This window comes from Sus scrofa, chromosome 4 (assembly GCF_054392235.1).
Source record: "Sus scrofa isolate SSC_HxYL_T2T_F1_AM1 chromosome 4, Sscrofa_HxYL_maternal_Yorkshire_Landrace_v2.0, whole genome shotgun sequence".
Taxonomy (NCBI): Eukaryota; Metazoa; Chordata; class Mammalia; order Artiodactyla; family Suidae; genus Sus; species Sus scrofa.
Window position 1 is genome coordinate 98,567,713 of NC_139386.1, and position 25,087 is coordinate 98,592,799.

The following is a 25,087-nucleotide window of genomic DNA, read 5'->3' on the forward strand; positions in this document are numbered from 1 at the left end:
CTCCAAGAGTAGAAAAGGTGACCCCGAGAGTTCCCTTTATGGCTCAGCAGTAACAAACCCGACTAGTATCCATGAGGATGCGTGTTTGATCCTTGGCCCCGCTCCATGGGTTAAGGATCAAGCCATTGCCATGAGCTGTGGTATAAGTTGCAGACACGGCTCGGAGCCCGCGTTGCTGTGGCTGTGATGTAGGCCGGCAGCTACAGCTCTGATTCGACCCCTAGACTGGGAACCTCCATATGCTGCGGGTGTGGCCCTAAAGAGCCAAAAAAAAAAAAAGGCGGACCCACCCTCTCAAGGTCCAGACTGAAGGACACTGAACTCCCAGCCCCCTTCTTCTCTTTGTCCAACATGACCCCCACCAGCCCCTTGTTCCTCTGAGCTCACTCTCAAGGTTTCGCCATGCAGGTGGGTAAGATTCTTCTCTGCATGGCAGGGGCCAGGTGAGGCCACACCACTGGAGAGGCCCAGGGAGCCGAGGCACCCCTGCCAAAACCATTTGGTGGTGGGAGGTCACGGTGAAGGAGCAAGTGGAGAGCCATCCTTGCAGAACGTGAGCAGCCGGGGAAGCAACCCCGCTACGCTCCAGCTCCTCTGATTCCCGCCATCCAAGAGAGCAGCCAAGACATAAGACAGGAGTTGAAGTTTATTCTTGGGAAAAACAAAGTCCCACCCTCCCCCCAAAGTCCAGGGGGAGGTTTCACCAGGGGGCCCTGCCCCTCCAAATGGTCATCTCTCTTTTCTGACCCCTGCTTCCACCCATGTCCATTACGATGCTGCTACTTGGGTGAGAGGCTCCTCCAGGTACTGCACCAAGGCCTGGGCCTGCGAGAAAGGGAGGAGAAATCAGTCCCACACAAGGCCTGCCACCAGAGGCACCTTAAATTCAGGTCTCCTCCTAATGCCGGGCCCCCGGCCCCCACCTGTGAGCCCATCCCAGACACGGACTGGGTGACATGAAGGTGGTGGGGAAAGGAGTGGACGCAGTGGTAGAGCATGAAGGCTGGACCCAGGGTTGTACAAAGATGGGCACATACACACCTTGGCCTTGAGCATTCCGAAGCCAACAGTCTCCTTGGCATACATGCACAGTAGAAGGTTGGCCACTCGAGTGATGGCTACACGGCCTTCCTGGTGGGGGTGATATCATGGGATGTGATGTGCTACTTGCATCCTTTACCCCCTCTTTCCCCAAGGGCTCCTCTTGAGAGAGACTGTATCTTCCTTCCATGTCTCAGGCACAGCAGGAGCTTCAGCTGGGGGGACTTTGGCCATAGCCTTGGACATGGAGTCCTGAGCCCATTCCAGCTTCAGCACAGCCACCTACTAACCAAGTTACCCTGGGAAACTCAATCTCCCAGAAGCTCAGTTTCTCCTCTTCTCAACTATCCCACTCTAGTTGATGAGGGTGCTAATAGACAGGAAGGGATTAACTGACCCTAGTTCAATTAAGAAGGCTGATCAGCTTTGAAAAGAAAAAAAAAAGAGAAATGAAGTACATCGCATACAGTAAGGAAAGTACTGTTTTAGGAAACTTTGATTTTAGTGGGATACTCTGACTTAAAATATATTTATTATGGCTGCACTGTGGTCAAAACACTTGAAAGCTATTGCCCTTAGATCACCAGTTCTAGGGCAGGCAACCTAGGAATCACTAGTTAGGAGTCATCAGTTGAACTGGCATCCTTGGTTAAGGGAGTAAGGAAGAGGCTGCTGACTGAGTTCCACTGGCAATTCTTTCTGGAAAGTTCACTCTTGGGGACTTTTCAGTTTGGCTCAGAAAACTTTCACTAAATATCCACTGTGTGCTTAGAATCAGATGCTGCATCTCCTGCCTCTCTGGCCTCATCTACTAACCTCTCCCATTCTCTCGCTACTCCAGCCACTTCAACCTTGTTGATTCTTGACCAGGCATCATTGTGCCTCTGCCTCAGGGCCTTTGTACTTACTGTTCTCTCTGTCAGAAATGTTCTTCGCCCAGACAGCCATATGGCTTGCCAGCTTCCTTTAGATCTATGATGACTTGTCCCCTTTGCAATAATATTGTCCCTCTCTCACTTCCTTGCTTTTTCTCCACAGCATTTTCAATACCTAACATACTACTTTTTCTTTCTTTCTAGGGCCGCACCTGCAGCATACAGAAGTGCCTGGCCTAAGGATGGAATCAGAGTGGCAGCTGCTGGCCTACACCATAGACACAGCAGACATGGGAGCTGAGACGAATCTGAGACCTATGCTGCAGCTTGCAGCAATGCCGGATACTTAACCCACTGAGCCAGCCAGGGATCCACCTTCATCTCCATGGATACCAGTTTTTTGTTTTGTTTTGCTTCTTAGAGCCACGCCCGAAGCATAGGGAGGTTCCCAGCCTATGGATATAATCAGAGCTACAGCTGCCAGCCTATGCCACAGCCACAGCAATGCACCAGATCCAAGTTGAGTCTGCGACCTACACCACAGCTCATGGCAACGCTGGATCCTTAACCCACTGAGCAAGACCAGGGATTGAACCTGCAACCTCATGGTTCTTAGTAGGATTTTTTTCTGCTGCACCACAACGGGAACTCCTGGATACTAGTTCTTAATCCACTGAGCCATGACGGGAACTCCACATACTACTTTTTAAACTTATGTATGTATGTTACAAAACATATTTATGAACTGATTTTACAAACATACATATTTTACTTATTTTAAGGCATATATGAGACATTAGGGCTGCAGTTTTTGTTTGTCCTGTTTGCTATTTTTTTCCCAGGTCCTGAGAATACTGCAAGGACCTAAAAATTTGTTAACTGAACAGATATAAAGGTGAATGAGACAGGTTCTGTTCCCAAGAAATTCAGTCTAATGGCGCTTCCTCTTTCTGGACTTTATCTCCTTTTTCTGTAAACTGAAGGAACTGGACTAGGGTCTGGACACTTTGCCATGCTTCTGAGTCTGAGAATCTCAGATGACAACACTTTGTGTCTGCATATCACTCTACAGTTTACACCTACCCTTTCATTTGATCACAACAACCCTGTGTGCGTGATGTGGTGGTGGGGATTATTTTCACACTGGAGATGTGGTAAAAAAGCTTGTGACTTACCCAAGGTTCCACAAATGGCAAGTGGCTGGCTGAGACTAGAACCCAGCCAGACCTCGGGTCCAATACTCCTTCCTCATCACCACTTGATACATAGGGTCCTGCCTATTATAAATGCTGCTGCAGACCAACTCTTAGTAATCTTCCAGAAATCCTGTCCCTGGGCCCCAACCATCCAGGATGGGGTCCAGGGTGCCCCTTGGGGGTCCCCTTAGGGACAGAGGAAATGGCTCCCCTCTCCATACCATGCAGTCCATGAGGATGAATTTGAGATTGTCTTCGTTAAATGCTTGGTTCCCGTTCCGGTCGTAGGCCGCCCAGATGTTACTGGCGATGGCTGCAGTGACTCGGGCGTCCGTATCCCCGTAACCAGAGTAGGCCAACAGAGATCCCTCGTTATTCAGCAGCCTGGAAAAGCATCAGAACGGATATCAACGTGCTCAGGATGGGGAGTAAAATACCTGACTTTCCATCCCAACTCGCCCACCGGCGCTCCTAGAAAGCAAGGGTCTGGGTTGAGTGTGTCCTAGAACATGCCCCAAACACCCAGCACGTCAGTTTCTCTTTCAAGAGTGGCCCTCTCGCCGGTTCACCCAAAGGCTGCCCCCTCTGCCACCTCCTCCCTTCCCAGAGAGCCTTCCCCACCCCTCCCTCGGAGAGCCGCGCGCAGCCCCACTCCAGTGCTCGCCGCTCGGCCTCTCGGTCCGCACTCACAGGGTGCTCTGGACACCTCCAGTGTTAGCTTGGCTTAGCACCTGGGTCAAAGCCTTGGGACGCAGCATGCCTGTGGCTCCTAACCCTGGGCTTTCACAACCTGATCCCGGAGTTTCCTATAACTGGCCTCCGCCTGCCGCTTCCCGTAGTCCAGCTGCCCGGCTCCAGAACTCCTGGGAGTTGTAGTTTCCTGGCCTGACTGTGCGGTTCTGACTCAACCCCGCCTCACCGCGGGGGGCGCTGGGAATTGTAGTTCCTCGAAGCTTCGCGAGGCACCCTGGGAACTACAGTTCGCCTTTCCAGTGAGACCACGCGGTTATGGGGGAAAAGAGCGGGAGTAAAAGGATAGTGGCAGTACTGGAAGGACATTTAACCCTCTCGGGCAGAGGAGTCATATCTGCTTGACAATCCACGATTCAGTAATTAAAAGAAAACAAAATTCCTATACTTGTCAGGCATACCTTGGGTTACTTCTCAAAGCAATTTTCTACATTATGCATAATTCTGTGAGATGAGGAGATAGATGCTATTGAGGAAATAGGCTCAGAAAGGCCATGCAGGCAAAAATCCAGGTCTCTGGAACTGTACTGAATAGACTTCTTGGAGGCCGCTACCCTCAGGGGAATTAAGTCAATCCTACAGAAGAGGTTTTAGGTAGATATCCAGAAGTGGAAAATTCAGCCTCCAAGTCGGGAGAAGCCTCAGGCCTGGAAAGGATTTGGGCTTTCCAAGAAAGACCAGTTATCATAGGGAACGGAGATAAAGCGGCGACACAGAAAGTCCTTTGTCCCGGAGAAAGAGTTAGTCGCGGAGGGGGCGGGTAGCTTTGGGCCCGGGGGCGGGGGGTTGGCACCTCAGCGCGACTCGGACCGGCTACCACGGGCGGTGGTCTCTCCCGGAGAGTTTGCTTCCCGCCCCTGTCCGGAGCAGCCCCTTTGGGGGCCGCCGCCCAGCAAGGCCCTGCCCAGGCTGCAGACCCCGGGCTCGGCCCTGGGCGGACCCCGCTGCAGTGGCCCCCCCGGTCCGCCCGGGGCGCTGTGGCTGCGGCTGGTCCGGAGGGGGCGGTGAAGCCTTGGGGAGGGGAGGGGAGAGGGGAGTGTTGGAGGCGCCGGAGCCGAGCACCGCCGGGCGGGCGGGGAGGAGGAGGAGCCGGGGCGGGCTGGCGGGCGGCCGGGTGGCGGCGGCGGCGGCGGCATGGCGGAGCCGAGCGGGGCCGAGACGAGGCCCCCGATTCGGGTCACCGTCAAGACCCCTAAGGACAAGGAGGAAATTGTGATCTGCGATCGAGCCTCGGTCAAGGAGGTAGTACGGGTGGTGGGGATTGGGGGGGTGCGGAGGAGTGGTCTGTGAAGAGGGGGGTGTCTCTGAGACCGTCGGGCGTATGGGAGGGCCGGGGAGAGGAGGGCGGGGGCCCAGCAGGCACTCGGGGAAGCGGGAGGGAAGAGGCGGCGGGTAGGGGGCGTCCTGCGAGGTCGATCCGGGGTAGCGTGGCGCGTGTTTGGGAAGGGAGGCCGGGGTTTGCCTTGTGGCCTGGTCTGGGGGCGTGGTGGAGTTGGAAGAGGACACCTTGCACAGGCAAGGGGGAAGGACCCTGTGTTGGAGAGGCGTGTTTGCGCCGCTTACTAGCGGGGGTTCGAGGCGCTGAGGCAGGGTGGGAGCCGGGCAAGGTGCGGAGGCCGGATAGTGGGCGCGGGGCGCAGGCGAGGAAAGCTCCAGGCTTCTACTGTGCGTCTCAGAGAACGCCCAGCATTCTGACGCCCGGCCGGTGCGGGGGGAGGATTTCCCTCTGCCGGGATCTTTGCTACTCTTTCAAATCAAGGTAGTTGCGTTTGGTTCTCAGCCCCTCTGGGATTTACACAAGGTGCAGTAGGTGCTCAAGAAAAATGTGGTGAATGACTGAATGAGGGAATATTGCTGTGTTCACCACCCGCCTGTGGCGGCTCCAGAATTTCACAGAGGCGGGGCTAAGATAGGCTTTCTGGTTGGGAAGGAGGGATCTGGAAGCTGCCTTTGCTTAGCAAGTGCACTGTTTTTACTTAGAGTGTAAGTTTGGGTTGGTAGGGGGGTTGCGGATAGATGTAGAGTCTTAACTCTTTCCAAGCCAGCTTTTAGTGCCATTATTGCCCTTCCCCCAACCTTATAAAATGACTCCATTCCAGAATTGAAATCATTTTCGCTGCAAAGCTGAATTTGGTATCAGCTCTAGTTGAGAGGATCCATGTTTTTGGTTCAGAGCTTGGGCTTCGGTATCGAGGCCTAAGTTCCAGTCTGCCCGGGGCAAGTTTCCTAACTGCTTTGATTCTCAGTTTTCTTGTCTTTAAAATGGAGATAATTGTTAACATGTATCTCATGGGATTTAGACTCTGAATGGTTAGTGCTTTTATAAATAACGTGTTACCTGGTAACTGGTTAAGGGTCAGCTGGTTAAGGGTCTGGCGTTGTCACTGCTTTGGCTCAGGTCACTGTGTGGCTTGGGTTCGAACCCTGGTCCAGGAACTTCTGCATGCTGTGAATGTGGCCAATAAATATGTAAATACCTAAATAAATAAGTGGGATCTGTTTATCATCATTGTCACAAGAACACTGGAAATAAAGAGAGGAAAAAGACTTGGGGTCTGAGAAGAGAAGGCTGAAGGGAGACAGGGCCTGGGCCCAAGGCTGTTGAAGGAGTTGGGATGGTGAGAACTGCCTAGGCAGTACCCTCACGGGGAACTGGGTGGAGGGACTGAAGATGGAGTGGCAGATAGAAGTGAAGTCTTTCTTGGAGTTCCCTTCGTGGCTCAGTGGTAATGAACCCAACTAGTATCCACGAGGACACGGGTTCGATCCCTGGCCTCGCTCATTGGGTTGGGGATCCATTGTTGCCGTAAGCTGTGGTGTAAGCCGCAGATGCAGCTCAGATCCCGAGTTGCTGTGGCTGTGGCATAGGTCAGCAGGTGCAGCTCCAATTCGACCCCTAGCCTGGGAACTTCCATACACTGCGGGTGCAGCCCTAAAAAGACAAAAAAAAAAAAAAAGAAGAAGGAGCAAAGGGTTTCTAGGGTGGGAGTCCCCAGGGTAGAGCTCTCTCTAGTCCAGCTCCTTCAGAAAGGAGCTGCTTATTGCAACTAGAGGAGTGGAATTAGAACCGCTGAAAGGACTTCCCAAGACTAGAGCAGAGGCTCTTGAAGAAGCGGCAGAGTCCCTTGTTGGTGGAGCCCAGGCAGCCTCCACAGTGACCTTTGCCTCTTGATCACAGTTCAAAGAGGAAATCTCCCGGAGATTTAAGGCTCAGCAGGATCAGCTGGTCCTGATCTTCGCGGGCAAGATCCTCAAGGATGGGGACACATTGAACCAGCATGGGATCAAGGATGGGCTCACTGTCCATCTGGTCATCAAGACCCCTCAGAAGTAAGTTCAGGAGAGGAGCAGGTCCAGCTTCGGGTTGGGCTTTTTTTACCCCCACTGATGCTTTGTCACCCGTAGTTCCACTGTACATCTAAGGCCTTTGCCAAGGCCCAGGAAGGTGCCTCTTGGATGGATTGCCAGAAAGCCCTGTGAGCTCATCTCCAGGGGAAAGGAACCTGACTTACCTCTCCCTGAATGCCCCGAAGATAGAGGATCCTGGAGTTCCCTGGTGGCTTAGTGGGTTAAGGATTCGGCATTGTCACTGCAGCGGCTTGGGTCACTGCTGTGGGGCAGGTTCAATCCTTGGGCCTGGAACTTCCACATGCTGTGGGTGTGGCCCCAAAAAAGGCTCTTCTCTCCCTCTGTCTGATTTACTGATTCCCTGCAGCACTACCCTGCCTTAGCCTCAGGGTTGCTTAGGAAGTTAGGGCCCTAGCTGCATAGCAAACAGAAATCCTTGTCTTCCCTTTTGTGTTCGCTTCAACTAGGATTTTTCTTTCTGTCCTCAGGGCTCAAGATCAGACCACTGCCACTGCTTCTTCCCCTTCCACTCCAGACCCAGCCTCAGCACCCTCCACCACGCCTGCTTCACCCGCCACCCCTGCCCAGCCCTCCACCTCTGGCAGTGCCGCTTCGGATACTGGCAGTGGAAGCCGAAGGAGCAGTGGAGGAGGTCCCTCCCCAGGGACTGGGGAGGGACCTCCCAGTGCCACTGCATCCATACTCTGTAAGCCCTTAGGAAGGAGGGCACTGTCCTGTTCGGGGCTGGGGAGTTGGGGAAAGCCAGGAGGAGGAGAAAATATAGTCCCTGTTCCTGGCCCAGTGGAGATAGGGGACCCCTGGACATAGGGTTCCAGACAGTGGTACTTGAGCCAAATGGGACAGGAAACCAGTCTCTGAGGGCTTCCCAGAAGAAGGAGCATGGCAAAATGTTAAGCATGAGGAGGAATATGGGGCTGGGGATACGTGGAACCCTAGGTGAGGATATTGGTGTTTGGGGAAAGTGGGTTAACAGTGGCCAGTTGGGGAATATTTATTTGCTCATTCACTAGGCCATCACCAGTTGCCCTCTCTGTGCTCAGTGCTGTGCCTGACTGTCAGCCTTTGCCATCAAAGAGGTTTTGGTCTAGTAGGCTCACATCTCTCTGCCAGCAGCAGATCAGGGCTGGGGCTGTGGAAATGACTGGCAAAGGGAGATGTGAGAAGCAGAGGGCCCATCGTGGAGTCCTGATCAGTGACTCTGGCCACGTAGGGGAAGAGTCTTGTGACAGACCGTGACCCTGCCCCCTCCCCACAGCTGGCTTTGGGGGCATCCTGGGCCTGGGCAGCCTGGGCCTGGGCTCCGCCAACTTCATGGAACTGCAGCAGCAGATGCAGAGGCAGCTGATGTCCAATCCTGAGATGCTGTCGCAGATCATGGAGAACCCCCTGGTCCAGGACATGATGTCTAACCCTGACCTGATGCGCCACATGATCATGGCCAACCCTCAGATGCAGCAGCTGATGGAGCGAAACCCTGAGATCAGCCACATGCTCAACAACCCTGAGCTCATGAGGCAGGTGGGTCTGAGAGAAGGTTGGGGTGTGGAGGACACCTGTGCCCTGCCTATACCCTGTCTGGCCTTTTTCCACCTTTTTCTACCTTGATTTGTTCATCTATTCATTTATTCAGCAGCCATGTTTTGAACACAGGGTATAGTGATGAAAAGACATAGATCCTAGTTTTCCAGGAACTTCTAGTCTCAAAGGGAAGTGGGACAAGTAAGCAGGCAGTTAAAATATAGTGTGGTCAGTGCTATCATAGGGACAGTCACAGGATCCCCTTGGAGCACACAGAAGGACTCCTGACCCTACCCTGGGGCTCAGAGGAGGCCCTAAAGGAAGTGCCACCCACACTGAGATCCAAAAGAGGAAGAATGAACCAGAGGAAGAAAAAGAGAAGAGTATTCAGGGAGTTCCTGTCATGGCTCAGCGGGATCGAACCCGACTAGGATCCATGAGGACGTGGGTTTTATCCCTGGCCTCACTCACTAGGTTAAGGATCTAGTGTTTCCATGAGCTGTGGTGTAGGTTGCAGACGGGGCTCGGATCTTGTGTGGCTGTGGCTGTGGTATAGGCCAGCTGCTGTTGCTCCAATTCGACCCCTAGACTAAGAGCTTCCATATGCTGCAGGTGTGGTCTTAAAAAAAAAAAGAAGAAGAAGAGTATTCAGGGCCAAGGGACAGCAAATGCAGAGGCCTGGGAATGAAAGAATTGGGGATATGTGGGGCCAGGTGGGTAAGGGCGACCCAGGGAGGTGGTTTGGTGTTGGTTGGTCTTTGGGAGCTCCATCTCATGGCCATCCACCAGGAGATGGGGGGTAGATGATCTCAGCGGAGAGCTGTGGATACTACTGCTGGACTTACCAGAAGATAAGTTCCAGAAGGACAGGGATTTGCAAGTGTTTTGTTCACTGCCTAGAATAATGCCTGGGATGTAGTAGTCTCTTGTTACATACTTATTAAATGAATGCATTGTGGGATAAGAGATCAGAGTCTAGTCATGGACGTGGAAGTGTCTAAGAAGAGGCAAGTGTGAAGCAAATTTGGGAAGAAGGACACGGGAAGAAGGCATTCCAAGATGAATGAGCTATGCTTATTTTCTCTGTTATGTGCTGCTGTCCCCTAGAGTTGACATAGGCCACCCCTTCCTCATTGAGTGAGCCACTGGCTCCCAAGAAAAAGCTCCCATTCTGTTTCTGGTTCAGTCAGGCCAAAGACCTAGGGTGGGGTCTGGAAAGTCTTGGTAGCATTGTCCCAGCTTAAATCCTCCCCCCCCGCCCCCCGCCCCCACAACTTGCAGTTATTTACCAGGAGCCATAGTATGGTCTCGGTCAGACAGACCTACCTGGCCCTGAAACCCTGTCTCTACCACTAACTAGCTGTGTCCCAAGCAGTCAGTCGCTGAGCCTATTTTCTCATTTGCTAAATAGTGTCAGAAAAACCTACACCAGAAGGTTATCATGGGGATTCAATGACTTGAATTCTGTAAATTACTTAGCCTAGTCCCTGTATGTGTTGTATTCAGTAGATATTAATTTTCTCTTTTGCTTCCCCTCCTTTCTCTTGTCCTTTCTTATTCCTTTGTGCTCCCTGACCCTTCTGAGGATCCACTAAACCTGAGGGCCTTACTAAACCTGAGCCCCCACTCCGTCTGGGGTCATTGTATCCCCAAAAGCCAGCCAGAATACCCACAGGGAGGCAGAGTGGAAGCCAAGATTACAGTAGAGGAAGAAAGTCCAGTTCACCCTACTCCCTGCCACTTGGGTCAGTTCCTGGGCCCTGGACCTAATTCTAATGCAGTCCCCCTCCTTAGGGCCCACTTTTTTCCAAGCTTGATGATCCCCTAGTTCCAGGACCATTTTCTCCCTTTTCCTTTTCCTCCAGACGATGGAGCTTGCTCGGAATCCAGCCATGATGCAGGAGATGATGCGGAACCAGGACCGGGCCCTGAGCAACCTGGAGAGCATCCCCGGAGGGTATAATGCCCTCCGCCGCATGTACACGGACATCCAGGAGCCCATGTTTAGTGCCGCCCGGGAACAGGTAGGGCCAGGGGCTGGGCCGTGGAAGGGCAGTCTGGGCTTGGGCTTACCTGCTCCCAGACCCCGGCAAGCCTAAAGTGCTGCCTGCTCCTCTTTCCTTTCCTTGCCCCCTGAGGGTGGGCCTTGGCTTGAAAGTGGTTCTCACAGTGCAGAGCCAGGGATGGTCCAACTTGACATGGGAGCGAGGCACTAGGGCAGAAGATAGCAGAGTTCGCTAGGGAAATGGGGGAGGCGCAGCGCCCAAGGGATGTGACAGACTTCTTGCACCAAGGGCTCAAAGGTTGTGGGACAGGCCTGGGGTCAAACAGCCAACCCTAGCACAGTGTGTCTCAAGTGTGGTCCCCAGATCACCTGAATTAGAATCACCTGCGGACCTTCATAGTGCAATTCTTAGTCCCCACCTTTGAGCTACTTATTGACTCAATCTCTGGAATCAGGCCCTGGGAATATATACTTTAAAAAAAATGCCTTATGAATGCTTTCCAAATATACAAAAAGCATAGATAAAAATACAGCATTCTCTCATATCCTTGAGGCCCTGACATGTTGCCATATATATAGTTGCAGTGTCTTTAGGGGTTCTTTTTTAAAGTTTAATTTACACTAAATACATTATACATTTCAAAACTCAAAAGTTGGAATTCCCTTGTGGCGCAGGAGGTTAAGATTACACATTATCACTGCAGCAGCTCTGGCCACTACTGTGGCATGGGTTCTATCCCTGGCCTGGGAACTTTGACATGCCACTGCGGGCATGGCCAATAAAAAAACCTTCAAGAGTTATACAAAATAAACAAAAGGGCATTTAAAAAAGGGTGGAAAATGGGAGTTCCCATTGTGGCGTAGCGGGTTAAGAATCCAACTAGTATCCATGAGGATGCTGGTTCGATCCCTGGCTTCGCTCAGTGGGTTAAAGGATCCAGTGGTGTAGGTTGAGGCTCGGATCTGACGTTGCTGTGGCTGGCAACTGCAGCTCCCATTCGACCCCTAGCCTGAGACCTTCCATATGCTGTGGGTGTGGCCCTAAAAAAGCCAAAAAAAAAAAAAGCTGTGGAAATGTATATAAGCTCAACGAAGATGTACAAAAGGGACCCTCCTATTTCCATCTCCCAGCCACCTCTTTTCCAGAGTTAACAAATGTCGTTAGTATCTTGTATGTTTTCGTAGACATATTCAATATTAGCAGATGCACTATTACAGACAGAATCGCAGCCTTCACATACCCCTTCTCCATCTTACACCCCTCTTTCCCTCTCTGGAGCTAACTACCACCCTGAAGCTGGTGTTGGTCATTTCAGTTCTTTTATTACCTGTGTATGTATCCATAAATAACCTGTGGTATCATTTTACATATTTTTTGACTTTTCTCTAAGTGCTATCATGTCGTTCATATAATTTTAAGCTTGCTTTTTGAAAACATTGAAACATGTTTTATTGAAGAATAGTTGCAGAAAGATGCCCCCACTTTTTTTGTCTTTTTGCCTTTTCTAGGGCTGCTCCCACAGCATATGGAGGTTCCCAGGCTAGGGGTCTAATTGGAGCTGTAGCCACAGCCACAGCAATGCGGGATCCGAGCCCCATCTGTGACCTACACCACAGCTCATGGCAACGTCGGATCCCTGACCCACTGGGCAAGGCCAGGGATTGAACCCGCAACCTCATGGTTCCTAGTTGGATTCGTTAACCACTGAGCCACGAAGGGAACTCCAAGATGCACTTATTTTTGAGTGTATAGCATGATGGGTTTTCACAAACTGGACACACACCCCTAACTAGCACCCAGGTGGGAGGGTGGGACCTCACGTTACTTTTTCCTTGTGGAAAGGAGCAAGCACCACATCCTGAGTGGCCCATCCAGTCCCAACAGCTTCCTTGTTCATGCCCTCTCTGTCCTATACCTGGTCTCCACAAATGACTGTGTGTGCCTTGCTAACTCTGTCCCTGCAATGATACCACATTATTGTTATTCTTTTTCTTTTTTTTACATTTTTTGGCTGGCCTGCGGCATATGGAGTTCCTGGGCAGTTCCAAGCTGCAGTTGCTGAAGACCGAACCTGCATTCTTGTGCTCCAGAGATGACTCCGATCCTACTGAGCCACAGAGGAGCTCCATTTTTCTTTTTTTTTTTTTTTTGGCCACCCTGTGGCATATGGAATTCCTGGGCCAGTGATTAGATCTGAGCTGCAGCTGTGACACTGCCGGATCCTTAACCCACAGTTGGGGGATCAAACTGTGTCTCATTCTCCCAAGACACCACCAGTCCTGTTGCCCCACAGTGGGAACTCCACATTGTCTTACTTAAGTCTGGGCATCAGGTAGGGTGAACCTCTCCCTCTCCCCCACCTTAGCATTGCTCTTGCAAATTTTAGAAAGTGCTGATAGGGATCAACTGTGAGTTTTTAAAGGAATTTAACTTTTACTTTATTTAAGTATTTAATTAAAAATGTATATCAACTCATGTTGCAACAGAAGAGAGGGTAGGAGAAAAAATGTAATTGTAATGTATACATGTAAGGATAACCTGACCCCCCTTGCTGTACAGTGGGAAAATAAAAAAACTAAAAAATTATTAAAAAAAATGTATATCAAAGTAATGCATGTACCTGTTTTAAAAAAAAACAGTTGCAACAGAACAAAGGGTGGGGAAGAAAAATGTAATTGTAATGTATACATGTAAGGGTAACTTGATCCCCTTGCTGTACAGTGGGAAAATAAAATAAAAAAATAAAAAATTAAAAAAATTAAAAAAACCCAACTAGTGGGGCAAAGTTTATAACAAGTACACAGCTAATTCTGATGTACTCTAACATGTGAGAACCACTGGTTCGGCTAAAAAAACATAGCATTAAGAAAAAAAACAGAAGGAACATAGCATTTGGCATCAACAAACCTGGATTCAGATACCTGCATCATCATTCTTTTGTTTGTTTGTTTGTTTTAGGTCCGAACCTGCAGCATATGGATGTTCCAAGGCTAGGGGTTTAATCAGAGCTATAGCTGCTGGCCTACGCCACAGCCACAGCCATGCCAGATCCAAGCTGCGTCTGCAACCTATACCACAGCTCATGGCAACACTGGATCCTTAACCCACTGATCCAGGCCAGGGATTGAACCTTCAAGTTCATAGTTCCTAGTCGGATTCACTTCCACTGCACCACGACAGGAACTCCTGCATCATCGCTCTTTACTGGTGTGATTTTAAGTGAGTTGCTTGACCTCCCTGAGTCTTCGCTTCCTTGAGACAATGTAGTATAGCAGTGTTCTCAGTCATTTTAGTCTCTGGACCCCTTTATACACTTAAAAATTTGGGGGGACCCCAAAGAGCGTTTGTTTGTGTGGGTTAGGTCTATTGATACTCACTATATCTGAAGTTAAAACTGAAAATTTTAAAAAATTAACAATGCGGAGTTCCCGTCATGGCACAGTGGTTAACGAATCCAACTAGGAACCATGAGGTTGCGGGTTCGGTCCCTGCCCTTGCTCAGTGGGTTAACGATCCGGCGTTGCCGTGAGCTGTGGTGTAGGTTGCAGACACGGCTCAGATCCCGCGTTGCTGTGGCTTTGGCGTAGGCCAGTGGCTACAGCTCCGATTAGATCCCTAGCCTGGGAACCTCCATATGCCGCAGAAGTGGCCCAAAGAAATAGCAAAAAAAAGACCAAAAAATAAAAAATAAAAAAATAACAATGCTTAAAAATACCATAAATCCTTTACACAGTATCATAAAATAGCATGTTCTTTTGAAAAATAACTTTATTTTCCAAAACAAAACTTTATAGCAAAGAATGGCCTTGTTTGGCATTTTCACACATCTCTTAAATGTCTAGCTTACTACAAGACTGCTGAAGGAGTTCCTGTCATGGGTCAGTGGTAAAGACCCTGACTAGTATCCATGAGGATGTGGGTTCCATCCCTGGCCTTGCTCAGGGGGTTAAGGATCCAGCGTTGCCGTGAGCTATGGTGTAGGTCACAGATGTGGCTCAGATCCCAAGTGCTATGGCTCTGGTGTAGGCCGGTAGCTACAGATCTGACTCAACCCCTAGCCTGGGATTTTCCAAATGCCTCAGGTATGGCCGTAAACGTACAAAAAAAAAAAAAAAAAAAAAAAAAAAAAAAAAAAAAAAGACTGCTGGATGCTCAGATCTGCTTCTTCATTCGTTGTGTTGCAATGTCACCTATTATGTAGGCTTTGGAAAACTCCACTCCAGAGAATGAGAGTGAAAAAGGCAAATCACATTTTAGGATTATAAAAAATGGCTTTTAAACCTTGCAGGGGTCCTAGGGCCACACTTTGAGACTATTTGTGTCCTAGGATCACACTTTGAGGATGTTGTAGGGCGTTTACGTTGTGGCTCAGTGGTAACAAACCCAACCAGTAACCTTGAGGATGTGGGTTCAATCCCTGGCCTTGCTCAGTGGGTTAAGGATCCAGCATTGGTGTGAGCTGTGATGCAGGTTGCAGACGTGGCTCAGCTCCTTCGTCATTGTGGCTGTTGTAGGCCTGCAACTATAGCTCCGATTTGACCCCTAGCCTAGGAACTTCCATATGCCACACATTTGGCCCTAAAAAAACAAACAAAAAAAGGGATATTGATTCAGGCACATAGTAGGTGCTCAATAAATGGCAGCCGTTATCACTTTAGGGAATTCAGGGAAAGAGGTTCAATCCTTAGGGTGAACCAAGAAGAGCAAAGCAGGACCCAGAACTAGGTAGGGTTGGGTGCTAGGCAAGTTACCAGAACAGGAAATCTGAAATGTTGACAAAGACCGAAACTGGTGCATAAACCCTAGCCTGCAAGCCCTGTTATCTGAACAAGCATCTGCTAAGGCGAAGGAACTGCAGCTCAGAGCAGGAGAGTCCTTCATCAGCCCTGGTCCCTATGACCCACTTCGGATAAACAGGAAACGTGCCTGGGGAGTTCCCATCGTGGTGCAGTGGAAATGAATCTGACTAGGAACCATGAGGTTGTGGGTTCAATCCCTGGTCTTGCTCAGTGGGTTAAGGATCGGGTGTTTCCCTGAGCTGTGGTGTAGGTCGCAGGCTCAGCTTGGATCTGGCATTGCTGTGGCTGCGGCGTAGGCTGGCAGCAACAGCTCTGATTCGACCCCTAGCCTGGGAACCTCCATGTGCCACAGGTGAGGCCCTAAAAAGCAAAGCAAAAAAAAAAAAAAGAAAGAAAAGACTGGATGTGAAACTCCATGGCAGGGAGGGGCCGAGGCTGCTCAGGCACCCCCTGCTTGGGTCAGGACCACCCAGGAACTCAGGAGAGGGAAGCTGAGCAAGGGAATGCGGTCTGGGACTCCCTCAGCCAGCACCCACCTTGGACTGAGCTGTTTCCTGGGTGCTGGTAGGCCCAGAGGAGGGAGGTTCAGGTGCTGCTTGGGCAGCCCACCATACAGCGGGTACAGACCCTGAGATGATCCTGGGTACCACGGTGCAGGGCCTGGTGCTGAGGGGACTGTTTCACTGAAGCAGACAGGCTGAGGAGATAGGCAGGGAGGGTTGGGGAAAGAGGAGATTACATGGAGGAAGCAACAGAAGGAGGAGAAGACCTACGGAGGTGGGTTCAGCCAGATATGTGTCACATTAAGGGGCTCCATTGTGTGTCTGGATGGACAGAATGCTGCATGGAGGACCTGGGGGTGAGGGAGAGGATTCTGCAGTTAGTCTTGGACCAAGGTGGCTGGAAAAGGGAGAGCTGGAGACAAATCAGGGTTGGAGTAGAGAGCCAGGTCCCATCAAGCCAGTCATTACTTATTGAGCACCTACTAGTGTCAGGGGCCAGGGGTCCAAAGGTGAGTCTGGCGTTGTCTCTGCCTCTTAAGAACCAAGGAAAACAAATATCTCATGACACAACAGGAAGGGTATGTGTAAAGCACTGGAGAGCATAGAGGAGGTTAGAAACCAAATATTCAGAGCCAGCAGGAGAGATGGGCCCTTTCCAGGTATCTGAGGGGTTCAGTTATCCAGTCATTAGCATCAGCCAGCTCCCACTCTGCAGGACAAGGGTGAAGCTGCCTATCGTGGGGTCAGAAATTGACCTGAGGACTACAAGGTCTTAGATCTCTCTCCCTTTCCTGGGGTAGGGGAGGCTATTAGGTGAGAGGAAAGAAAGGGCCTAGCCCTTATCCCTGATTTGTTTCAGTCCTTAACCCAAAACCTTTCCCTCCTCCCAGTTTGGCAACAATCCCTTCTCTTCCCTGGCCGGGAACTCCGACAGCTCATCCTCCCAGCCTCTGCGGACTGAGAATCGAGAGCCCCTCCCTAACCCCTGGAGCCCCTCGCCCCCCACCTCCCAGGCCCCCGGGTCCGGTGGGGAGGGCACCGGAGGATCGGGGACCAGCCAGGTGCACCCGACAGTCTCGAACCCCTTTGGGATCAATGCGGCTAGCCTGGGGTCAGGTATGTCCTAGGTTGGAAGGAGCTTAGTGGGGTCACCAGGGCAGTCCCTCTGTCCCAGGACTGAATGGGGTTCATACTGCTCCAGAATATCGAAGACAGAGGTGAGACTGTATTGAAGCCACAGGGTGGGGTGGGGGGTGGTCTGCAGCCTGGAGTGGTGGCTCCACCCCTCAGAGGGTGAGGGTTGGTTCTGACCCCGTCCTTCTGTCCCTAGAAGTAACCTAAGTAATGGCTCATGAATAAAGTAGGCCCCACCTCATAAGCTGTTTCAACACCACTGGTACTCTCCATTGTAAGTGGGTCAGATTGGGAAGGGGGTGTGTGGGAGAGGAATCGGGACAGGTAGATGTGAGGCTGGGGGAGAGGGACATGCAGAGCTGCCTCGTACCGAAGTGCAGGTTGTGCACTGCTCAACCCTGGGAGATGCCCTGTTTAATCTGGACTATGACTATACATACCTATGGCCCTAAGGATGTGTGGTAGATGCCTTGATTTCTCTGTACCATGAGAGACGTCTTGATTGGGAAAGTTTCTTCCTCTCTGTGTGCTTATTTTCTAAATAAGGGATTTGAACCTAATGCATGGTTTTAAAATTGTACTTCTGAGTCCTGAGGGGCCTGAACTATCTCCAGGATGAGAGAAGACCAAATGGGAAAGGCTCCAGGCCTCTTGCCCCAGCTCCAACCAGACCACTGACATACTTGGTTTCCAAGAGAGACTTGGTTTGAGGACAGGGTCTCTGCTGCTAAGACAAATTTGAAAATCATCGGTCTAGGTGATCTTTCGTCAGATCCTTTCAATTCTGACATCATCTGAACCTGTGGCAGGAACAGTCCAGAGGGGCATGAATCAGACCCAGTTTGCAACTGGCCTGTCCTTAGGAAAGTAGGTGTGGAAGGAGCCAGGCCAAAGCAGGGTGAGGTGACATTGGAGTCAAGAGAGACTTGGACCCCTGCCCCTCTACTTGGGTGCCCGTTTCACCATTGCCTTTCTGTGTTTTGTAACCACTCAGTGTCTGAAGTGAGGTAGATGAAGTGAGGCATCTGGTTTCCACCTGGACCCCTTTTCTCTTGTTTTATTGGTTTCCTCCTTCTTGTCCTAGGGATGTTCAACAGCCCAGAAATGCAGGCCCTCCTCCAGCAGATCTCTGAGAACCCCCAGCTGATGCAGAACGTGATATCGGCCCCCTACATGCGCAGCATGATGCAGACACTTGCCCAGAACCCTGACTTTGCTGCTCAGGTATGGACCTGGCATGAGGGGAGCGTGTTGGGGCCGTTACTTGTCATGATCAAAACCCTCCAGAGCCAGATTGCCTGGGTTTGTATGTTGAGCTCTGCCAACTTCCTAGCTGTGTGAGCCAAGCAAGTCATATAACCTCCCAGCTTCTTCGTCCGTAAAATGGTAATAACAATAGCTCCTGCCTCGGAGAGTTGTGAGGCTTAAATGAGTTAATGACATAAAGCGCTGACTTCCCTGGTGGTCTAGTGGTTAGGATATGGTGCTTTCACCGCTGTGGCCCGGGTTCAATCCCTGATCTGGGAACCGAGATCCACATCAAGCTGCTGTGGGACAATGATAAACTAAAATAAAGTGCTTAGCACATGTCATGGCCCAGAGCGAACCCCATGTAACCAGAAATGTTAGCTATCACCGTTGTCGTCAGACTGGCTCCTGACTCTTGTGCTCCTCCACAGGATAGTTCTGTTTCCTCTCACTTGTCCCACTTAGGCCTTCAGGATACTTTGAGATCCTTGGAAAAGCTGGCCAGATTTCCTACAGTGGTGGGGGCGCCCAGGGAGACTGAGGGGGCATTCTGAGGGTGGGTAGGCCCAGGCCTCCCCCTACTACCTTCACCCTGGCAGATGATGGTGAACGTGCCGCTTTTCGCGGGGAACCCCCAGCTGCAGGAGCAGCTCCGCCTGCAGCTCCCGGTCTTCCTGCAGCAGGTAAGCGAGGAGCCTGGAGGGGTGGAGGTTAAGGGCCAAGGTGGACCTGGCGGCCCAGTGGGTGAAACTTAAGGGAGGGGCCGAGTCTGGCTCTGGACTCAGAGTCTAGGCTGCCTCCTCTCTCCTGCCACCTCCTGTTGCCTCTCTCTGCTGTCTCCCACCAGATGCAGAACCCAGAGTCGCTCTCCATTCTCACCAATCCCCGCGCCATGCAGGCGCTGCTGCAGATCCAGCAGGGACTGCAGACCTTGCAGACCGAGGCCCCCGGGCTGGTACCCAGGTGAGGGTAGAGGGCAGGTGGGCAGCAAGGTTCTGGCTACTCCTTCCCCTCAACCCCTGTCTCTACCACTCTCTGAATCGCCGTTGTGTCTCTGAGGGTCTCTTTTCCTATTTCTTCCAACCACTTTTCTCTCTGGATCTCACGTCCCCATCCCTTTCTCAGAGGTGGTGCCCTACCTCTTGGTCTCTCCTGCCTGCAGCCTTGGCTCCTTTGGGATGTCCCGGACCCCAGCACCCTCGGCAGGCAGCAGTGCCGGGTCTGCACCCGAGGCTCCCACCTCCTCGCCAGCCGCGCCAGCCACATCGTCTCCAACAGGGGCCTCCAGTGCTCAGCAGCAGCTTATGCAGCAGATGATCCAGCTTTTGGCTGGAAGTGGAAACTCACAGGTACCTGGGGCAGTGGGGCTGCTGCTAAGACCACCACTTCCATCCTGTCAGTGTTAAGGGGAGCAGTAGAATGGAAAAAGCAGAGCAGGCTTCAGAGTCAGCCAGAGTTGGTTTTAGTTCCTGTTCTGCTATTTGCCAGCCTTGGGCAAGTTACCAATCTTCTATAAGTTTAGTTCCCACAGCTGTAAAATAGAGATGAGAATAGTAATAGCACTTACCAACAGCTTTGGTACTGGGCTATGTGCCTTATATAGACATATGAGCTCATTTATTTTCTTCCTCACTACAGCCTTGCAAGGAAATTATTATTATTATTTCTACTTTACAAAAGGGGAAAACTAAAGCGAGGTTAAGTGGCTTGCTCAGAGTCACACAGCTAGTAAGTATTGGTGCCAAAATTCAAACCGCGGTATGCTGGCTCCAGAATTTACGTTTTAACCACTGTTATACCACTTCTGCTCATATCAGGGGACTCTTGATAATTAAAGCAGTCTCCATCTCTGAGACAAGAGAGGAGGATTCTGGGAGGTGAGGTGATCAGAGCCCCCATCTGTCACGTAGTCAAGGCCTAGGGTTTGCAGGGAGGGGTGGGGATGACCTCGGGTGGGCAGGCCCCTTAACCTTTCTCTGGCTTCTATGACTCATCTGGGAAAAACCTTTTAACAGAAATGTTAGCGTGCCTAGCTCTGAGTGAGGCACAGAAAGGGCTGGACGAAGGGATCGCCAAGGCCCAGGTCAGCTTAAATTGTGTGGACCGTGGTGGAAACAGCTCATTGGAAAGGCCTCTTGGACTGCGTGTTGGGGGCCTCTGGGATGGCTGGGCTCCTTCCAGCTCTGAGTCTTCTATTTATGATCTAGGCTAGTGCTTCCTAAACAACCCTTGGGAGAAACACTTCCGGGAGATGTTCATAGGAGTGTCAAAAATGAAAAGCCTTCTCTTTTGTAAATAACTGTGTTGGTTGAATTGTTAAACAAAATTAAACAGGTTCTTGCTTTCCTGGGGCCCTTCTCTGACCTTTAATGTGGCCGTGTGAGATGATTGTGCCAGGAGGGGGTTTGGAGGTGGTGTTTAGCATGCATCTTGTCGACCACAGAACATTCGGCTTTTGGAGTGCCTGTTAACGTCTCTAGAGTGTTGATGGAAAACAGGAATCTAGGCTGATTGAGGCTTATCTATAATTTTGAATTTTAAGAATGTGCTGACTTAAGGGAGTTCCCGTTGTGGCGCAGCGAAAACGAATCCGACTAGAAACCATGAGGTTGCGGATTCAATCCCTGGCCTTGCTCAGTGGGTTAAGGATTCGGCTTTGCCGCGAGCTATGGTGTAGGTCACAGACATGGCTTGGATCTGGCGTTGCTGTGGCTGTGGCTGTGGCTGTGGCCGGCAGCTGTAGCTCCAATTCAACCCCTAGCCTGGGAACCTCCATATACCATGGGTGCAGCCCTAAAAAGACAAAAGAAAAAAAAAAAAAAAGAATTTGCTGGCTTATGATTACAGAATTGTTCAGTGACGTGGGGCACCAGTCCCTTGGCCCCTGTTTGCAGCTCACCAACCTCTGCCCCACTGGTCGACTCTGAGGATGTTCACAAAGACCTGCTTGTTGTCTTCTCTCCATTACAAACCCTTGAATCAGATAGGCCCCCTGGGGTTGGTCCTGTGCCTGCTTCACAAGGCCTGTCCCCTCCAGGTGCAGACGCCAGAAGTGAGATTTCAGCAGCAGCTGGAGCAGCTCAACTCCATGGGCTTCATCAATCGTGAAGCCAACCTGCAGGCCCTGATCGCCACAGGAGGGGACATCAACGCAGCTATCGAGAGACTCCTGGGCTCTCAGCTCTCCTAATCCCTCGGCTCAGACCTCCTGCTTCTCGCGTCCCTCCATGCCAGTGTTTGGTTCCTCTGTCAGTCCCGACCCTCTGCAGCTTGTCATCCCTTCTGTCTTCTCCTTTGTCCTCTCCAGAGAGCAGGGCGACTATGGAGGTGGGGGCCCCAGCCCCGTAGCTCTGAGAATTCCACTTGTACTTCTCCCCCTCTTGCTGAATCTTCCCTCCTGGTCCTGCTTGAGCAGAGCTATTGAAACAGTTTTCGCAGTTTGGTCGATTGGCCCCACCTCCTTGCCCCACAACCACCTTTTATAGTCTTCAAACTTCTCTGTGGCCATGCAGAGTTGAAGGAGGAACCGACTCTCTGGTTTATTGGAACAGGGTCTTCCGTCTGTACCACTAGGGTTTTGTCTTATGTTTACTTCTGGTAACTCTTCTTTCTTTTCCACCCCCACCCCCCCCCCATCCCTTTCCATCTCCAGCCTAACCAATGCTAGACTTTCCTACTCGAAATGAGGGGCGGGTGAGACAGGCTGTGATTTTCCTCCTCACCCCTGTTCTGGTCCCTTCATCCGGCGCTTTTGTATGGGGGTCTGTTAGGACTTCCAGGTGGAAGAAGATGCCTTTTCTCCCTGTCTGAAGGGAGAGATGAGACTCAGCCCTCTGGGGAAGAAATTAACAAGCCCTGGACCAGCCCTATGGAGAATGGCACAGGGGAGAAGGGAGCGGGATTTTTCTGGAGAAGAGAATGGAGGAAACAGCCTCAGTAAAAGGCTTGGAGGTTGGAACTGACAGGGAATGGAAGCACTAATCGTTCTTTGAGGCCGGAGAGTCCAGGCTCAGGCCTGGCAAAGGCGACTGAGAGATGCCAATGGAATTTGAGTTGAAGAAAAGGGCTCAATGGCGCTGAGCAGTGTGGCTCACAGGGGGCTATATGGGTTCTGTTTCCTCAGTTACACACGCTTATATATAGACATACACATTTCCATGAACACAGGACCTGCCTGTGTCTCCAGGTACCCGTGATTTAAGACTCTTTCAAAAGACATGAAAGTGATTGGGGTCTGTCTCAGCAGTGTGTGTGTGGGTGGGTGGGTGCATGAATGCATGCACACACATGGGTGCATGTGAGCTGAGTGGGAGGGTGGATTCCTTGCTGACTTCTGGTTCAGCCTTCTCCCCCACCAGAGAGAAGTAGGCAAAAGGGCCAATCTAGGTCTGGAATAAAGAACAGCCTGGGGAGCTAGGTCCCCCGGGGGCTCTGGCTGCTGGGTAGCCCAAGGGTAGTGTGGGTCCCCCTTCTGAAGCTGTCAGGGCTGTGACCAGTGCCCTTATTGCCCGTCCCCTACTTGCTTTCGGGGAATAGTAGAGGGTCTTTTCCTCGAGGACCCCTGCCTCTGGCATCATAGCCCCTGCCCTTTGAGTTCTTCACTATTTCCCTCCAGGCCAGAAAGTTCTATTTGAGGAAGGAGAGGAGAGGACAACGATGATGCCTTTGATCTGGAGTTGGACATGGCTCTATTGGAGCACAGAGGAGGCTCACATCACCTCCTCCCTCTGCTACTTAACCCAGCTGCTTCGAGGACCCAATGCTCAGAATATGGAGGCAAGAGGAACAGAAATTTCTCCAAGTGGGAAGGGGCCCCAACAATCCGGAGAGGACGTCTGTGTGGCTTTCCCTCCCTCCCTACCCCCCAACTCCCACACTGGCCTTTGTAAATAAATGGTGTGGTCTTTGTTGTGAGGGTGTCGTGATGTTTGTTTTGTGGGGAGAGGAGGCTGGCTGAAGAGAGCTTCTTGGTTTTAGAGGGCACTTGTAAAGTAGGATCTCGAATTTGAAATTGGGTTCAGGTAGCACAGGTGTTCAGGGACATTAAAGCTAAAGGGATAACTGATCGTGGGGCTATCTATAATCTATGGTTTAGGAATGGGAAGGATTGCTTTCCCCCATTCCCCATTGCCACACCCTAAGTTAGCAGGTCCCATCCCCTACCCATAGGTCAGGGCTGAGAGAGGGATGTATGAAAAGTGCTGAGAATTTGGCTAGGTCCTTAGCTCCATCACCTGATCATTTGACAAGACTGCCTTCTTACCCCAGGTTAAAAGGTCAAAACAAAACAAACCCTTGCATCCAGATCTCATGCAAGTCAAGTTTTATCAAAAAAAAAAAATCACTGAATTTCCATTGTGGCTCAGCGGTAACAAACCCAAGTAGTATCCATGAGGACATGGGTTCGATCCCTGGCCCCTCTCAGTGGGTTAAGGATCTGGCGCTGCCACGAGCTGTGGTGCAGGTTGCAGACCTGATACAGATCTGGTGTGGCTGTGGCTGTGGCGTAGGCCAGTGACTACAACTGATTCGACCCCCTAGCATGGGAACTTCCATATTCTGCAAGTTCTGCCATAAAAAAAGTATCAAAAAAAAAAAATCAAAGGGCTGAATTTCCTGATGTGGCTCAGTGGTTAATGAATCCATCTAGGAACCATGAGGTCGTGGGTTCGATCCCTGGCCTTGCTCAGTGGGTTAAGGATCCAGCGTTGCCACGAGCTGTGGTGTAGTTTGCAGACATGGCTCTGATCTGGTGTTGCTGTGGCTGTGGTGCAGGCCGGTGGCTACAGCTCCGATTGGACCCCTAGCCTGGGAACCTCCATATGCCGCAGGTATGGCCCTAGAAAAAGGCAAAAAAAAAAAAAAAAAAAAAAAAAAAAAAATCAAAGGGCCAACAAGATTGGCTGGGACTCCGAAGAGAAAAGAAGTCTTTAAAGGCTGCCCTTCGTCCAGGCAGGTTTTGCCAATTGGGAAAAGGCTGCTGAGAGGCTGAGCTGTGCTTTTAAGGGCCCTGAAGGATTGGGAGCTAGAGAAATCTGGGGACAGCTAAAGATAGAGATGCTGGTAAAGATCCACTTGGACGAGGACACCTAAGGATGAATCAGGAGTCAACCAGTCTCTCATACTGCAGCCTAGTGTCCCACCGTCCTCAGTAGTCCAGAAATTCTCAAGTCTCAAACTTAGTCCCAGATTGCTAGTGTCTCCAGATGCTGGGTAGAAGCAAGCAGAAATCTCAAGGAACTTAACACTGACTTAGACCTCAAAAGTATTGTGATTATTAATTTTTCAGATAAAACATCAACCATGTTAAGAATCAAGCACTTAAAGAAATCAGGCAATGAAAGTGAAAGCAAATAGAAATAACAGACAACAGACAATTACCACATATTGGAATTACACAGAAATGAAAACAGGAGTTCCCGACATGGCTCAGCGGAAATGAATCTGACTAGGATTGACAAGGATGCAGGTTCGATCCCTGGCCTTGCTCAGTGGGTTAAAGATCTGGCGTTGCTGTGAGCTATGGCGTAGGACACCGATGCCGTTCGGTTCGGGTGTGGCTGTGGCTGTGCCTAGGGCATCGACTACAGCTTCAATTAGACCCCTAGCTTGGGAACCTCCATATCCAGAGGGTGTGGCACTAAAAAG

The 25,087-nt window shown here is 50.9% G+C and overlaps 2 protein-coding genes across 20 annotated transcripts; one reads left to right on the forward strand and one right to left on the reverse strand.

Moving 5' to 3' along the window:
* Positions 1–628: 628 nt before the first annotated feature.
* On the reverse strand, positions 629–4,998 carry LAMTOR2 (late endosomal/lysosomal adaptor, MAPK and MTOR activator 2). Of its 2 annotated transcripts, NM_001243627.1 has the most exons (4): positions 3,803–4,078; positions 3,334–3,496; positions 1,042–1,131; positions 629–825 (listed from the first exon to the last, which is right to left on the reverse strand). In NM_001243627.1, exons 1-4 carry the CDS (start codon positions 3,868–3,870, stop codon positions 769–771), a joined length of 378 nt encoding a protein of 125 aa, NP_001230556.1. In that variant the 5' UTR covers positions 3,871–4,078; the 3' UTR covers positions 629–768. The 2 variants fall into 2 exon arrangements, with proteins under 2 accessions (NP_001230556.1, XP_084876578.1); XM_085020452.1 differs by lacking the exons at positions 629–825; positions 1,042–1,131; positions 3,803–4,078 and adding an exon at positions 4,656–4,998 and having other exon boundaries at positions 3,357–3,496.
* On the forward strand, positions 4,054–23,353 carry UBQLN4 (ubiquilin 4). 18 transcript variants are annotated; one of them, XM_085022775.1, is made up of 11 exons: positions 4,054–4,602; positions 7,041–7,192; positions 7,699–7,916; positions 8,487–8,749; positions 10,615–10,773; positions 16,948–17,173; positions 18,276–18,415; positions 19,039–19,122; positions 19,287–19,402; positions 19,565–19,788; positions 21,477–23,353. In XM_085022775.1, the coding sequence occupies exons 4-11, from the start codon at positions 8,543–8,545 to the stop codon at positions 21,545–21,547; spliced, it is 1,227 nt and encodes a 408-aa protein (XP_084878901.1). In that variant the 5' UTR covers positions 4,054–4,602; positions 7,041–7,192; positions 7,699–7,916; positions 8,487–8,542; the 3' UTR covers positions 21,548–23,353. The 18 variants fall into 18 exon arrangements, 12 of the variants coding, with proteins under 12 accessions (XP_084878901.1, XP_084878898.1, XP_084878894.1 ...); XM_085022772.1 differs by having other exon boundaries at positions 19,602–19,788; XR_014844083.1 differs by lacking the exon at positions 4,054–4,602 and adding an exon at positions 4,967–5,104 and having other exon boundaries at positions 18,905–19,122.
* The last annotated feature ends 1,734 nt before the right edge of the window (positions 23,354–25,087 follow it).